This window comes from Hirundo rustica, chromosome 11 (genome assembly GCF_015227805.2).
Source record: "Hirundo rustica isolate bHirRus1 chromosome 11, bHirRus1.pri.v3, whole genome shotgun sequence".
Taxonomy (NCBI): Eukaryota; Metazoa; Chordata; class Aves; order Passeriformes; family Hirundinidae; genus Hirundo; species Hirundo rustica.
In genome coordinates this window covers 9,499,508-9,515,727 of record NC_053460.1, presented here as the reverse complement: position 1 = coordinate 9,515,727, position 16,220 = coordinate 9,499,508, and the positions used below count along the sequence as shown (strand labels likewise).

Here is a 16,220-nt window from a genome sequence, read left to right as displayed (position 1 = left end):
TCAAAAAATTGGATAAAGTATACACTTAAGGTGCTTATTTTCAAATATACTATGCTTGTTCCTTTTTAAAGAAAAGACGTAAATCAGAATCCTCTGGGATGTTAATAATCACAGCTCTAGGAGGTTGCAAACTATTTTGTAAAACTGACAAAAAGCCTTGCTTTTTTGTACAGTAAGAGGCCATTGTTAAAGTGCTGACTAGAAAGGTTGATTTTGAGAGAGGAACACAGTTGTTCAGTTGTAGATTTTCTTAAAAATCAGTAAAGCATAAAATGTAGTAAGCTCACAAGAATAAGTTAAACTCTCTTAACTCTGCTTCAGTAACTTCTCCCATACACCTGAACTGGTGGACCTATCAGTCTATGACACACTCTCAGATAAGTTTTGAGGGACTTGAAGAAACAACCCAAATAAATTTTTAAAAAATGACTCTTAAAGGTTTTTGGGGGTGTGTTTTGTTTTGTGCATAGGTTTGCACACAGACTGGTCCTCATCAGTGAGTGGCAGCTGAGCTGGCTTACTGCCAAAGGCAGTTGACTCCTTTACTGGTTTCCCAGGAATGCTGGGCTCTGACCTGCTCACACAGCTCACCTGCCTCCCAGCCCCAGCCTTGCTCAATCTGCACAATGCTTGTTGCACCATAAAGGCCAACCTTCAGGGTACAGTTTCTAATCTAATCTGCTGGGGTAAAACAGTTAAGAATTTCTTCCTTCCCTGCCCCATACCAGAGCTGCCAGTACAGCTGTTTGCTGGAGCTATGCATGAAAATACGCAAGCTAAAGATTCCTTTGGGAGGGCTGGGGTGATGATTCAGGATTATTTGCAATCAGGGCAACTAAAACCTTGGTTTTGCTTAAGTCCCAACTGGGGGAAATGATGTTGTGTTGTGTGTGCACAGCTCCCTGGAGCAGTAGTGAGGATCACTTGCAGCAATATCATGACTCAACACAAGATCTGTCATTTGAAAGGGCAAGAGTACAATTAGTCATCGTAATGATTCCACTTGACTTCTAGATAGGCAGCTAGTGATAGAAAGCTCTGTAGTGGAGATACGTGTCATTTGGGGAGACTCATCTGAGCTGGTTGTGTGCTGCTGACCAGGACCAAATATAAACTGGAGCCAGCAAACTCAGTTTACCCTCTGTGTCTAGCTACATCCAAGTCAAAAACATAAATACTCGGATATTCCAGTTCTTCCTGAAATGAGAACTCAAAAGTGAAAAGGAAATACCATTAATTACTTCCTATAAGAACACTGGAATCATTAAAGTTTTCCTTACTAAATCACAAAGCAATGATGGTAGTACTTTAGAATCCTTGTAAAGTAACTACACAGAGAGCAGAGTCATTTCTGTTGATACCATTTCTTAAGGTTTTTTTCACCTCTTGTTTTCCAGACTGTTCTCCAGGGGATTATTTTGCTTCCCGTCCGTGCCATATGCATTATATTCATTTTACTGCTAGCTTGGCTGTCTGCATCAATCGCAACTTGCTGTCAGACTGGAAGAGGATTTCTGCCGCTGAAAGGATGGAGAAGGTGAAAATGTGACCAATATTTGTGAAAACTAACCTTTTTTTTTTCCCTAATAACACAAAGCAAGGGTCTAAAGCTTTTTTTTTCCTTTCACTCCTCCTTTTGAATAAAGAGGATTCCTCAGGTTTTTTTACCCATTTCTATGAAGCAAATTTTTAATGAGTGTATTTTACAACAATGAACCTTTTTAAATAGGTAGATTTTCAATTGTATTGTGGCTAAATAAAAAATTATCAAAACATTTATAGACTATCTGTAAGCCAGAATTTACTTCAGTAATAATCCTAGCAGGAATATTTGAGAAAAGAGATTCATTAAGCAAGTATTTTGCAACATGACATAGGCTGAGCTCCTGTGTAGCCTTTGTCATTTCTGCTATGCTATGTTTCTTTGACAAAATTAGCTTTGACAGCTCCTCTCAGCTGCATTGTCCTTGAAGTGGTATTTCACAGCTGCTTCTGTGGGTTCTGGGTTTTAGTCACTCACTTCTGACCTCAAAATACTGAAGTTCCCTTCTAGCCAGCAGTGCACTGCACCTGCAGGAAGAGACACGGGAGGTGAATTCTAACAAGACCAAAAGGTTAGGGAGAGTCCCATGAAAGGAGCATGTGGGACTGTGGGACCACATTCCAGTAAGGAAACATTGTCATTTAATCTTTCTTGTTTAAAATTAATAGTAAAAAAAAGTACCAGTTACATAAATTCTTACAGAAAGGACATTAAATTTGCTAATTACTCCCCTCACAGTAGTGCTGTGGTTCAATGCCATAAAATAAGCCATGAGAAATAGTGTACCTGGGAAGAGAGTTTCACAAGGTGCTGTACATTGCCTTATTTTCCTTCATGAAAAGGTGATGTCTCCTTCCCTACTTCCCCTTTAGCCCTACATTCTGCTGGGGAGGAGCATTGCTACCCTCTGTTAGGGGCTTTTCCTTTGAAGCACAAAATGAACACTGACTGTAAGCTGGACGATATTTCTGTGTTTCTGTTTACAAGGAGGATGATCCAGACAACGCTCTCCGGCCTGACCCGTGCTGCGTACTTCGTGATGGGATTCCAAGTTAAAGTGAAGGGGAAAGTAGCGAGTCTCCCAGAAGCCCCAATCTTTGTCGCTGCTCCTCATTCAAGCTTTTTTGATGCCATTATTTGTGCCCTGACTGGAATGCCGTCAATAGTGTCTAGAGCAGAGAATTTGTCAACTCCAGTATTTGGCAGTAAGTATTTATGAAAAAAGAATTAAAAGTTACGAGTCAACAACTCAACATTGGGCCAAGAATTTTATCTCCTAAAGTGATTTAAGGGTGGACTTTTAAGCTCTTTAGCTTCCAAAGATACCAACAAATTATTTCCAGTGAAATTTCTATGACACATTATCTTTCTGAATTGGTAAAAATGCCTAGAAATTATGCTGTTTCTTTTCAGGTATGAAATACAATATCATTTTGAACTTGTTTTATAGTGAAAGCGTGTTTTGCAGCTGCTCAGGTTGGAAGCTTTCTCTTTAATTCTCGCAGTAGTAGCTCAGAAAATCTGTTCCACTGCTGTCTTTTAACAGTGTAGCCCACAAATGTGAGTGAAGGTTATTTCAAAGCAGACTCAAACCAGAGAAGTCTGGAAAATACCACATTTATAAGATTAAACTTGCAGGCACTGTTATGGATTTTTTTTAATGGGAGCAAGACCAGGAAGGAATAAGAGGAGTTACTCAAAAAGGAAATGCAGGGAATGGAAAAGATCAGATGAGTCATGCTTCTATTATTTTCTCCTCCTTCTGGCAGAAAAAGAATCCCCATTTGCATTATTGCTAGAATCAGCTGTAGACTTTCTGCTGGCTATACAATAACCCAGAACTAGGCAACATAGCCTACAAAGTGTTTTTGTAGAAAAGAAATGAACGGAGAATATATTGATTTTAGCTTAAAAGCACAGTATTTGAACAGAGAAGATAATTCTTTGCCACGTTTCTCATCACAAAGGTCCGCACATTCTGATGTAGACTTCTAATTAAATAAAGGGTGCTTTTTTCTGTAATTTACATTGAAGCTGTGCATGCTTTGTAACAGAAAATGGAAAGCTAAAATTACATTTTGGGTGCAGTGTGCATAAGTGCATAAGTCAGGCCCAAGCATGGCCCTTGAGCTGACCCGGTCAGGTCACTTTCTTAGAATTGTGTAGAAATGCTTAGTGAAAAATAACAGCAATATTATTAGAATGTGTTTGGGTGCATTTTGCATGTTTGTATCTACTGTAAAGCTCCTCAGCTGGCAGGCTGGGTATGTCTTCTGTTTCTTACTTCTCATTCTGCAGAAAGAGATTGATAACACTCTTATCAATGTAGCCTGAAAATTGTTTGTGTGGAGTCTGTCTCCTAGTATATGAATAACAAGTTTTTGCTATAAGGAAGTCTTGAACCTGTGTGTTTTCTAAGCACTAATATTAAACTGTTTGGTTTTCTTTAATCTGTTTCACAGCAATTTTAAGTTCCCTTCAGCCTGTGGCAGTTTCTCGTCAAGACCCTGATTCACGGAAGAACACAGTGGCTGAGATAACTAGGAGGGCATTATCAAGAGGCCAGTGGCCACAGGTAATAAATACACTGCTAACTTCTCTTCTGTCATGTATTCCTATTTCCTGTTCATTGTGCATCTTGATAGCACAAGTGACCCTCTGGATAGGATTCTTAAAATGTCCAGAAATTAAGTCAGGTATATGACTGGGTTAAGAAGGGAAAAATCTGGTGTCCAGAAGAATTTTGTTGTGACAAATGGATCAGTTAAGTCCAGCCAGTACCAATTGCTGTTGCAAATGCAGATGCTCTTGACTGCCTGTTTTCCCCTCTCAAGTCTTGACATGCTGCCCTCAGCGTAGCAGATGAATTGCATTGGTATGTGTGGATCAGCATTCTGAAGCTAGACCATATAGCTATGCTCACACCAGGTAGATGAGCTGGGTAACCCAGATTGTCCAAGATCAGTACAAACAGTACTTTAGCTCAAAACTTCAGTTTCTCACATAGAGTATAGACAAGGCAGAGCTCAGCTTACTCTTCAGGTGAATAATACACTAAACCCAAGATTTTTAGATTGATCTGAGCTGTGGAAGGATTTTGACATGGAAGCAATAGTTACTGCTTCTGCAGTGTTTCCCATGGTCATTCCTCAGCAGCAAGCTGCTGTTCTGCTTCCAGGTCCTGGATGGCTTTCCATCTGAAAGAGCTGATGGAGCAGGGGCTGAGCAGGAGGGAGGAAAGCGTTGAGGCAGCAGCTCCGCTGTCTATATGAAAAGCAGAGGCCCGAGATGGCAATCTATATCCTTTGGAAGAAGACTGGGAGTAGTTGTGCATCGACTGACGTCTCATTTGGGAGTGCCTTTCTGCTCTCTTCTTGTTGCATTGACTCTGGTCTCATATTGCCTTCAGCTACTACGATTACAACGTCATTGTCATGCTGCTGTGGCATGACAAATCCAGTCAGTGATAATGCAAAACCTTTCTCCAAACATCTCAGATTTATGTATAAACTCATGCTTTGTGTTTTGAATTACCTCCTGACTTGTTTTCTTGGGGGTTAACTTACTTAAAAACAAAAAGAGACTGGTTCAGTAGCTGAAGTCACAAGGTCTCTTTAGTCATAGTTGGATACCCCCTAAATGACTAGGAAAAATTAACTTTTCCTTCACTTCTGTTCCAGTGAGTTGCTTTTGAGGAAAATTATGAGGCAAGTGAAGATAATAGACTTCAGTAGGAGACATCTGTGACAGCTAGACCTGCTGTTTACTGCTCTACGTTATAACAGTCCCTAGAAACAGACCATTCGAGTAGGGAAGACCAACACTTGTAATTTCTTTTTTTTTTTTTGTAATGGCATTATTTACACATTTCATACATTTTTACTTCGTAAGTACCTTCTAAAAGCTTTTTTAACATTTAGGGTACTTTGACTCATAATTGTATTTTTCTAAGCTTCTTTAAATAATTTTAGAGCCTCCATTTTTTTTTTTTTTTAAATTTGTCAGTGAAACATGCACATGCCAGGTTTTTTTTTAAATACTGGGCTTAGAGACTACACTGGTGCTCATGATTTGCTAAACTGTTATGGACAAATGCCCTGGTAAACCTGACCTCTGCTCAAAGAAGCATGGGGAGGAAAGGGAAATGGGCTCCTGCACCTGTGCTGCACTTGGGATGAAACCTAGGTATGTACTGTGGCATAAATAGATTATGAGTCAAGTAATCTGGGAATCTCCAAGACTGAGTCAGCAGTACGACTGAGGGTGTAACTGGGTGATTCCTAGTCCTGTGCCCTGGCCATACTTTCTGATTACAGGATGTGTCGTGGAGAACTGACTGTAACTTGCTGTGTGCAGTTGCCTCTGTCATACCCTTAAACAGTCTGTGTCCCTTGGCTGTGACCTTCTGAGGCCTCTTTCACAGCTAGCCTTGATCTGTTCATTCAGATTGAAGTGGGAGCACACCTTGAACACTTGATCCACATCACTTTGTGCTGGGTGTTTTTAGAATGATGCTTATGATCCTGTAGTGTTAGGAGAAATACAAAGCTTGTGTTCCACAAGGGGCCGGATTCAGTGTCACATTGCAGTTCACAGTGCACTCAATGTGCTGTCTCAGACACTAATTCAGAAACCTTCTGGGTGCTGGTGTGTCTGCATCACTGGGGTGCAGAGGCTGCTGTGGTGTGTAATGCCTTCAGAGCTCTGCCTCAGAGCACATGCCTTCTCTGCCTTTTGCTCTGCTGCTCAAGCTGTGATCTCATCACAGCTGGCATCTCACTGATTGCATCTCTGCCTGTAAATGCCCAAGTGCCTCATGCACTTCCTTTCAGCCCAGACTCCTATATTTATACATCCAGCAGCTCAATAAGGAACTGCTGTCAGAGGAACAATTCTATTATTACTAACACTAAAATTACAAGTGAAACACGTAAAGCCTTTTGTACTGTATTTATGAACTCATAAAGGCCTTTCCCCAGAACTTCTTTCTTGGAAAGCATTGCTTTCCAAATCAAGATGGACCAGGTTAATAATATTGTGAGCATCCTTCATTAATATGTTTGTTTCCTTTGGAAACAGTAATGATATTCTTGTAATACTGTACAACAGGTCACAGAGCTTGCATAATGTCAGCTTGTGCATAACAGATACTAAAGTATAATCCTTTTATGAAATATGCGTGTGTCTATATTTTTCTCTCTTTTGAAATCCAAGATACTGATTTTCCCAGAAGGCACCTGCACAAACCGATCCTGCCTGATCACGTTTAAACAAGGTGAGAGATTTTATCCCATTGTCGTTGGAAAAAAATACGTGATAATAATTTGATAGTTGTAGTAAGGACTGAACTTGTGAAGGTACATCATCCACAACAGCACTGTAGTAATCCCTTACATTATTAAAGTTTCAGTGTCACTAAACCCACTCTTTTATACTAGTCAGCTTACTTCTCTGGTTTGTGCTATTGTGTAGGATGCAAAATATCTGTGACTTACATGATTAGTTAGTTGGGGGATTTTTCTGGGTAGAGTTTTCATCTAATTTATTTACTCAGAAACTCAATTGTGATTGTTACGAGGTGAATATATGAATTTACTCACATGATGTTCATTTTTCTCAGCTAACAGTTGGGCTGTCTTAGATTCCTGTAAATTTTTCCATGCAAGACTCAGCAACCAAGTTACAAAATGTCTTTGCATAGTGCTTAGCAAGCCAGGACAACAAATCATTTTTAACACAAAAACATACTTCATTGAATCACTGATCATTAGATTGTTGTGCTGCCCTGCAGTTAAAAAAGGAGAGCAACCTGACTTTAACTGTTTTACAGTGTCATGGGTAGAAGTGTTACAAAACCATTACTATGTGCTCAGATCTATGTCAGTTGTGATGGTCAGAGCACAAGTGATGCAGGAAATGCTCAAAAGCCTTGTGAGCATCTAATCATTTGAAATTAATGCCTGTCATTGGGAAGATAATGAGTTTGAACAGTCCAGGGATCTTAGGCAGCTTTCTCCTTGAGATAGAGCCAAACCCTTTTCTGTCCTGACATCTTGCTGGTTGTGCTACTGATTTAAAAACAAATAAACCAAAAACCCAACCTACAATATACATAAAACCCCAATCAAACAACAAACAAAAAACTGAAGTAGAACATTTCTTGTTCTCCTTGCATTTTTAAAAATGTCTCCTTGCAGGTACTGTTGTCTGAAATAAATCACTTAACGCTCCCAGTTGCTGTATTAAGCTTAGTTGTAACAATTGGTTCTAATTTGTGGCTGCAGGTGCCTTTGTTCCACGAGTCCCTGTCCAACCTGTGTTACTCCGATACCCCAACAAGCTGGTGAGCAGAACATTCTTCTGTTACTAATAATGCAGAAGGCAAAGGCCTCACTTAAGTGGTACCCACAATGAATACATTGCGTTGTCACTGAAGAATATATTGTCCCAAGCTTTAGTGTGGAAGGGCTCCTGGAAGCAGCCAGGCTTCCCAAGTGTCACCATGGTGTAGTTGCTATTCTGACTGAAAAATTACTGCTGGGCTTCTTAGCTAAAGAGGGGAGACAGGAAAGTATTGCAGCGGAAGTTGGAAACTTCCTGCAGTGCCACAGAGCCTGTACTTTGAAGTCTAAAATGGACACAACTTCCCTATTAGTCATCATTTTTTGGTTAACCTCAAGATAGCCTTACTGCAAAGGGACTTGCAAAGTTTCTGAACAGAAGCAAAGCTGAGGCATGCAGTACATCCAGCACCCCTTCTCAGGAGAGCAGCTCTGCAGATGTGCTTTTCATGCAGCATTCCTTGTGCAGCTCCACTTTACTCCACCTGTAAGGCTGGGACCTTTTCAACTTTTTTTAAATTAGTCATCCAACAAATCCTGAAAAGACCAAACTTTCACTTCCTAATGTTTTGTTAGGATTAAAAATACGGTTGCTATTGTTGCTACTTGCAAGGACTCCTTTGTGCAATCCTTTTACAAATTAATGTCAATCCAGGGGATTGGTATCACATTTCACTGATAAGATTTAAGGATCTGCCAGTACACACTGTAAAAATAAGAAGTAATAAGCACAGAGAGAGAGAAAAAAGGAAAAACAAAATATCAAAGAACAAGTATGATAAATTATGTCTTTAAAAACTAAATGAGACATATTTATGAGAATGCCCCTCTAAAGGGACTAGTCAGGCCCACTGACAAAGTCTTACTAAATTTTCTTTTCCCTACTTCTGTTGTTTAGATAAGAGTGAATTGTTTACAATATCTAACTAACTATAAATGTTATTCCTTATTTTTTATAAAAGTCTGCCATGTTTATTTACAAATTTTTAAGGCGAGGAATCCTATTTGCCTTTACACCTTTATTTATTTTCACTACAGGCCTATAAAAACATCATCTGCTTTTACTAAACTTGTCCCTGTTTTAAATTGTAACTTATATGCTTGCTAACTTTCATCTGGTTTTGTCATACATTTCTGTGTTTTATTTTTTCCTTAGGATACTGTGACCTGGACATGGCAGGGCTATTCATTGTAAGTTTCTTAATCCTACTGAAAATTACATACAGAAAATTTTTCCCCTGTTGCTAAGCAGTCTGCCAAACAGATTCCACTAAGCCAAGACACATGTTCTTCTGGATCTGTTTTTATGAGGGGGAAATACCTGAGGATAATGCTGTCATGCACTAGATTTCATATCTGAATGGCTAGAGAAAGGGTTAGCAAAGGAAAGTATTATTTCAAGTTCTGCCACTCTTTTTTTTTTCCATTTTCTCCTGATTCGCACATTGCACTAGAACAAAGGAAAGGGAAGTATTAAAGAACTTTCACAACTGCCCTGAAAATATGTCTGGAAAATACTTTTCACTTTACAAAAATTCATTAAAATGTGCATTTTCAGAATCCATGTATCACATTTTCATGTGGAATATGTAGTATATCTAAGTACAGCAGTCCTGATATACTAACTAACATTTGTAAGGCAGCTAATTTTGAAACACATCTGGACTAGTGGGGCAGATCATAAGCACCTTTTAAGCTATCCTGATAAATATATAGATATATATACACACACACTTTTTTTTAATATATAATCCTAACATCTGCACACTTAGACAATGGACATGATGAAAGTGTCCATTTTGGTTTCCCAAGATTTTTTTGTTGTTACTACTACTGCTGATACTTTTATCAGCTTACTGAGACTAATGAACATTGCAAATTCAGTACATACTACAGATTTCCTCTATGGAGAATTTACACTGAAAGATTAAAATAGAGCTATATCTTCATTATGATAGATGGAGTAGGAATAGGCAAAGAAAGAAATTAAATCAGAGGTATTCCCATGGGAGGGAGGAGGCTGCCCATTCACTCAGAATGGAGAAATGCTCTAAGTCTGGTGGCTGATGGTGAAGGCTCAAATCAAAACCTGTGAGCAGGTAAAAGGAACTGCTTAGCAAAATCATGAAGAGAGAAGGGATGGATGGAGAAGAACCCACAGATTCTTAACAAAACTAACTGGAACCAGGAGAAGAATATTCCCTGCACAAACATGCAGGTCCCAAAATGCTGAACTTCTCACTGTTTGTAAAACTTCCTGGATATTGCAGCCAGGACAGGACAGTCTCCTTCTCAGAAACCTCCTGACATAGTTCCTGCTTTCATTTACTGCTTCTCTCTTGTGCCTTGCTGGGAGGAATACTTGATGTTACGTGTTAGAAAATCAAGCATTAAGAGTGGACTCATGCAGAAGATAGACAGGATCCCATAGATTCTCTTGCTTTTTCCCTTTTTTATTTTATCCAAAACAAGAACAGAGAAAGACTGCTTAAAAGTTCTCTATTGTAATATACCTGCTGTAAAGATCAAATGTGCATTTCTGCTTAAAAATCACAGTGAAAAGAGCAAGTCAGGAGTACAAGTGACTGTGCTTATCCTCTTAAACAGTTTCTTCTTTCCCCTAGCTTATCTGTTGATCCTAAAATGTGTGACTTTTTTAAAAAGCACTGATGCTCCTGACCCTACTGGCACTTCATTAACACTTCTGTGTAAATGTTACTATAATTTGCAAAATGACTAGCGGATACTAACAAATCCAGATCTGCATAAGAAAGTTACTGCTCCTATTTTGCAGCTGAGAGAATAAAAGATAAAGCTACTTCTCAGAATCAAAGCTCTTAAAGTTTAAAAACCCATATCCATGGACATCCTTAAAGAGAGGGAGACATTTTACTGGCCAAAGAGCTGTGCAGAATTGTTTATGTACATGAGAGCAGACAAGTGCCTGCCCTGTGAGCAAGCAGCAGCTATATGCAGAAGCCCTCTTAGAAAAAATGTGAAGAGTGACTTTTTGGGAAACTTCAATGCAAGGTACTTGAAAACCTTGCCTAATATTGGCTTTGGGTTTTTATGCTTTAAAAAGTTTAATCTACTGACATGCAAATACTTTTGTTTTAAGTAAGTAAAATTTATTTTTCTTCCTCTTTGCCTCCAGTAAAGAGCTATGTGTAATGACACTGTGTCAGATCTTCACAAGATTAGAAGTTGAGGTAAGAATTGGAAATAATTTTGTACTAAGATTTAGCAACCAGGGAATTTCTGCTTTAATATTAATGCATTATTCACATTATTAGTTATTTTTAATGAACAATAAACAAATGTCTCAGAAACAAGAACAAGCATTGCAGTAAGTAATAGATTTAATATGTTGTCTATCTGTTTGTGTCATTCTGATGAGTTTCTAAGACAGCTTCCAGAAGTGTCTTTATTTTTAGAGCATTACAAAATCACTATTAATTATCACCACATGAATTCTACAGATGTTAAAACTAAGAATTAACATACATTCTGTCAAAGGTAACAGCTTCTTTTTCCCACTTCCCCCTTTCTCTGATCCCTTCAAAGTAACCTCCTCTTCCTCACCATCTCCCCAGACTGGACTCTCAGATTTCTACAACTAAGAGCTGGTTCAAGTACTTGTGCTGAGCCTCATATAAGGAACCAGTTCCTTTCCCATTAAAATCCACTGCACAGCACAGAGACAGATGGATGATAACTGAAACAGCACCCACACTCTAACTGCTCCCTGTCAAAGAAGCAACTTTCAAAACACATTCCTTACCGAACCAAAGGATTGTCAGTGTGGGCTAAGTTGGTTTAGGAGCCTGAGGAAGAGGAGAAAATAACATATTTTGCTGTTTATTTGCAAAACACAGAATTTAGCAGAGTCCAAAGCTTTGTAAATACAAAGCAGTGTTGTTACTCCTAACAATTGGACATGTGTTGTGGAACAATGAAATTGCTTTTAAGGGAGCATCTTGTTACTGTATAGTGCATGCATTAGACACATATTTGTAGAAGGTGTAATCAAGAGATAATTGTCCTAATACTTTTGTTCAGTAGGGCATAGCTATGTGATTTGTATACATGGGATCAAGAAACAGTTAATGTAGCCCTTCCAATAGAAGGAAGGACCTAGTTTTCCCCTACTTCAGAACAGAACTCAAACTGGTTTGTTAGAAAATAAATTTCATGTTCCAAGAGGTGAAACTAAAACATGAAAAACTTAGCAGCTTTCACAGCAGCATGTGTCCCCAAAATGAAACTGATTTCTTAGTGTCAGTGCAAAAGCCTTTCAGTTTCTAAAAAGAGAAGGGGCACATTGTCCTGTTGAAGGAGGGAATCCTTCCTCTTAGGAGTGGATATGTCTGTTGCTATCTGTGAGCAAGTGGCCTCTCCGCTCCCACCAGTCTTGCACTGCCTCAACCTGCTGTACAGGAGCAGTGATGGGCTCCAGGGCTCTGTGTCCATGACCAGTCCAGCTCTAACACACTGGGATATTGAACATGAAACTGAGTCTGGCAGTGAGTTTTAGGGCTGCAAAAAATACAGCATTTGGCAAATTCCCTAAGAAGAGAGACTAGGTCACAAGCAGATCAGAAAAATATTTTTGCTGCTAAAAGAGGTGTGAAGAATTTTTCTTACAGGACTGAGTTTGGCTGGGAAGATGTACTTACCACTCTCCAGCAGATAAACAGCTGAGGGTGTGAGATCATGCAGCCACTGCAGGAGGTCAAGAAACCAAATTCTTGCTTCTCAGCTGTTGTTTCTGGCAAACAGGTTTTATGAATAATTGTAGGGTTGGGTTTTTTTTGAAGGGGATGAAGGTGGTGTTTAAGTTGCCAGGAATTTACGTTGCTCTGTGAGCAAGACCTCCGCCTCAAGTGAAGTAATGAGCGCTTAGAAAACCATGACCACGTTTGCGTAGATAAACCCAGAGTTATGACTTCATCTCACCCACTGACGACAGAGTTTTCTGTGTACTGTGTGCCTGTGCTTTCTCAGTTTGAGTTATGTGACTTATGAAAGGGAGTTGTAATATCCAGGGACCTATTTCAGACCCTGAACAAAGCTGCCAGCTGCTTACAGAAGGAATGAAGTCTCAAATATTCCTGTGAACAGCTGGACCTCTCCCCTCCTTACAGGGGAGACAACTTTCAATTATAAACAGAAAATTGTTATGGTTATTTGACAGATAACCAATTCCATAAACTCAGTGGTTTTAATCATAAAGAGAAAACCTTTTAATATTTGTTTTTAATTCCTTAACATCAAATATCAAAAGGCTGTTCAGGATGAACTGTGTTTATATGAGACAGTTAGCACTATAATAATGCATTACCAGCAGCTGCAGAATAAAGCAACACACTGGCACATAATTAGAACTTTCTTGCAAAGAACCGTGAGCAACACCTCATTTTTGAATTGCCCAGGAATGAAGGGCAGGGTGCAGAGCAGCAGAACTCTGACAAATGATAACCATAGCTGGGAAAGGGCACAGTAAACAGGGCTGTGAGCAAACACTGTAGACTGAAGTAGAAAGAGCAAAGCACTCCTCCACACACACTACTCCACAAACAGGTGCTGGTCCATGCCACAATAGATAATAGTTCACTTAGAGGCTATTTTAATGAAAGGGTACTTCCAACTTCTTATGTATTAATACTGAATCCTCAGTAGTAAACATGTTACCATTTAGATAACTGGGCTGTTTCCTCAGTGTGGGAGGAGAGGGGGTTGTTGGGATTTTTTACCTTCTGCTTGGAGTTCCAAAATTGTATCCAGTTAGTGTGCTACTTAGAACTATTAAGATTCCTTAATGTTTTTGTCACGGGGGAATGATGTGCAGGAAGCTTACCAGTCACATGCTGACAGATACACTTAACAGGTACGAGGTGGGACTGCAGTGTGTATTTAAAAACATTAACACTCTCACATACACTATCCAATATATAACATCACTTAAAAAGGATCTTTGAAAAGAAGTGTGCAGTATTTCAAACTCACATTCTTACCAGTGCAGCATTTAATCTTTTTACTAAGTGTGTATTTATGATACTTTCCTTCTTTGCGGGGTTGATTTTACATATTAAAGAAGCTTCCACCAATCCTTAAGAGAGAGTTTTGGGGTAAATCTCATTTGTGTGGGGAGGGCAGAAGAGCCTGAGCAGTTTCTAAGGTGGCTGAGACCTCTAGCGCCCAGTCCTTTCATTGCATAGCTGATGTTTTAGTCCTGTTCTCCTGCACTCAAACAAAAATAAGAAATTGCTCATGTTCCTAATGAAGTGGTAATTATTGAATTGATTGGATAACTCATCCCTTTCAGTTTCTGCCTGTTCATGTTCCTACTGAGGAAGAAAAGAATGATCCAATTCTTTTTGCCAACAGGGTCCGACAAACCATGGCAAAGTAAGTATTTGACCATCAATAAAACCTTTGAGAACTGTTCTTTTATAACCAGTAATTCCACATACAGCCTAGCTATAAAGTACAACTTAGTTGAGTCCCTTGTACTATGCATAGGAATTGCTCTAGATTTTCACTAAGAGGTGTCAAACTCCTATACTAGACTACCCTGCTTGTTTTCACATGGAGCATAATGCAGCTTGTCTTACATTGGAACATAGTATGTTCAATTCAATTCATTGTTCAATTCATAGAAAACTGGAATAAAATGATCTTGTCTTGTTTGGCAAGGATAAGTGGGTGGTGGTTTGTTCATCAACATTACTGGGCTGCATTTAGAAGATTGTAAATCTTAAAACTTCATGGTGCTGCTGCCATAACGTAGTTTCCCGGTGTGGTTTCACAGTTTCACGAAATGGTGTGTATTGTTTTGTCCTACTTGCAGCAGTACAAGAATGAATTACCATTTGTTTCGCATATCAGAGAAGGGAAACTGTCAACAAAAAGTTATTTTCATACAAGAAATTGATTTTGCTTTTTCCTTATTTTTATTTCAGTGCTTTGAATGTGCCAATCACTGATCACACCTTTGAAGATTGCAGGCTGATGATTTCAGCAGGACAGTTGACTTTACCCATGGAAGCTGGGCTGGTGGAGTTCACCAAAATTAGCAAGAAACTCAAGTAAGGGAAGTTTTTATCTCTTGGTAGCATAATTACTGAAGTGCTGCAGGTGTTGATGGCCATCTGCCAAAGATTAAAACCAGACAACAGACTTGGCTATGTGTATTTATGCATACAACTTATATAAATTACAGTGAAATCAGAGATGAGGGAAAATCCCAGTAAAGACTAATCCCAAGTAATTTTTTTTTGCCAGTGTTGCAGGAGGAAAGATTGTTTTCACCAAAGAGTAAGAAAAGTAGAGAAGTACCTATTTTAAGCACTTGATGGTAATATTGGTGCAAATTTAAATTGCTTTAGTGGTGAGGCACTGGCTGCTTGTGGCAGGAAGTAAAAAGCCTTCTTTCCAGCCTGAAACTTCAGCTTGCTGTTCTTGGTTTTATAGTGCAGCCATGTGTCACTAGTGATGTCAGTTTTTTCTGTCTGGCTACAGTGGAATTTGAGGACTGAGCCATGTAACCATATTCCATCAAATAACGTGGCATGGATGTGGTGAAATCTTAATGTGTCCAATAAATCTTGACATATTGTTTATGTGCTGTACATCCATTTATAGAGCTCCATCTGGAATAGTTACATGGCAATCCTAATTGTTCTTACCAAGGTGCAGTGATGTATTTCTGCAGAGATCTGACACTTCTGGGGCTCCAGCAATGCTGGTGTTTGGGTAGAGAGTTTGCTAATAGAGCTGAGACCTGCTCCCTCAGTCAAGGAAATACTTAACCTAAAGCATGATGCAGCAAAGTATGGCTACGCCTGAATTTATGGTAATGAAAAGCTCTCTGCTGAGGCAGCCTAATAATTGGACAGACAATTCTAGGTTTGGGAAGTTATTCTATGAAAGTCTGATATACCCGAGCATAGAACTGCCTGCTTTTAATATTAATAACCAGAAGGGAGCAGTGCTTAATTACTGATTTAAAGTAAAATATCTGGTCTGAAGTACAGCACTAGAAATGCTGTACACCCATGCCCTGTTTGGTAGTTTTTCATCCTTGAACACTTTAATAACTCCTACTGAAATTCCATCTGTCCGAGAACTGCTGTATAGAAATATCTCCTCTCCCTCATGTTTGCATAGCCTAAAATGGAATCATGTCAGAGAGCAGTTGGATACTTTTGCTGCTATTGCAAGTGCTTCCAAAGGGGGAAGAATTGGAATTGAGGAGTTTGCTGAGTACTTGAAGCTGCCTATTTCAGATGTCCTCAAAGAGCTGTTTCTACTTTTTGACAGGGTGAGTAATTGGG

General features: G+C 39.2%; 1 protein-coding gene across 1 annotated transcript in view; it reads left to right on the top strand.

The window, feature by feature from the left end:
* The window catches only part of LPCAT2 (lysophosphatidylcholine acyltransferase 2), a 30,622-nt gene that overhangs the window by 4,090 nt on the left and 10,312 nt on the right, over positions 1-16,220 (top strand). The window contains exons 2-11 of the mRNA XM_040075554.2: positions 1,398-1,537; positions 2,531-2,748; positions 4,006-4,118; positions 6,758-6,818; positions 7,828-7,886; positions 9,041-9,075; positions 11,039-11,093; positions 14,210-14,292; positions 14,847-14,972; positions 16,054-16,207. Coding sequence (XP_039931488.1) covers positions 1,398-1,537; positions 2,531-2,748; positions 4,006-4,118; positions 6,758-6,818; positions 7,828-7,886; positions 9,041-9,075; positions 11,039-11,093; positions 14,210-14,292; positions 14,847-14,972; positions 16,054-16,207 — 1,044 coding nt within the window. The remainder of the gene's footprint in view (positions 1-1,397; positions 1,538-2,530; positions 2,749-4,005; positions 4,119-6,757; positions 6,819-7,827; positions 7,887-9,040; positions 9,076-11,038; positions 11,094-14,209; positions 14,293-14,846; positions 14,973-16,053; positions 16,208-16,220) is intronic.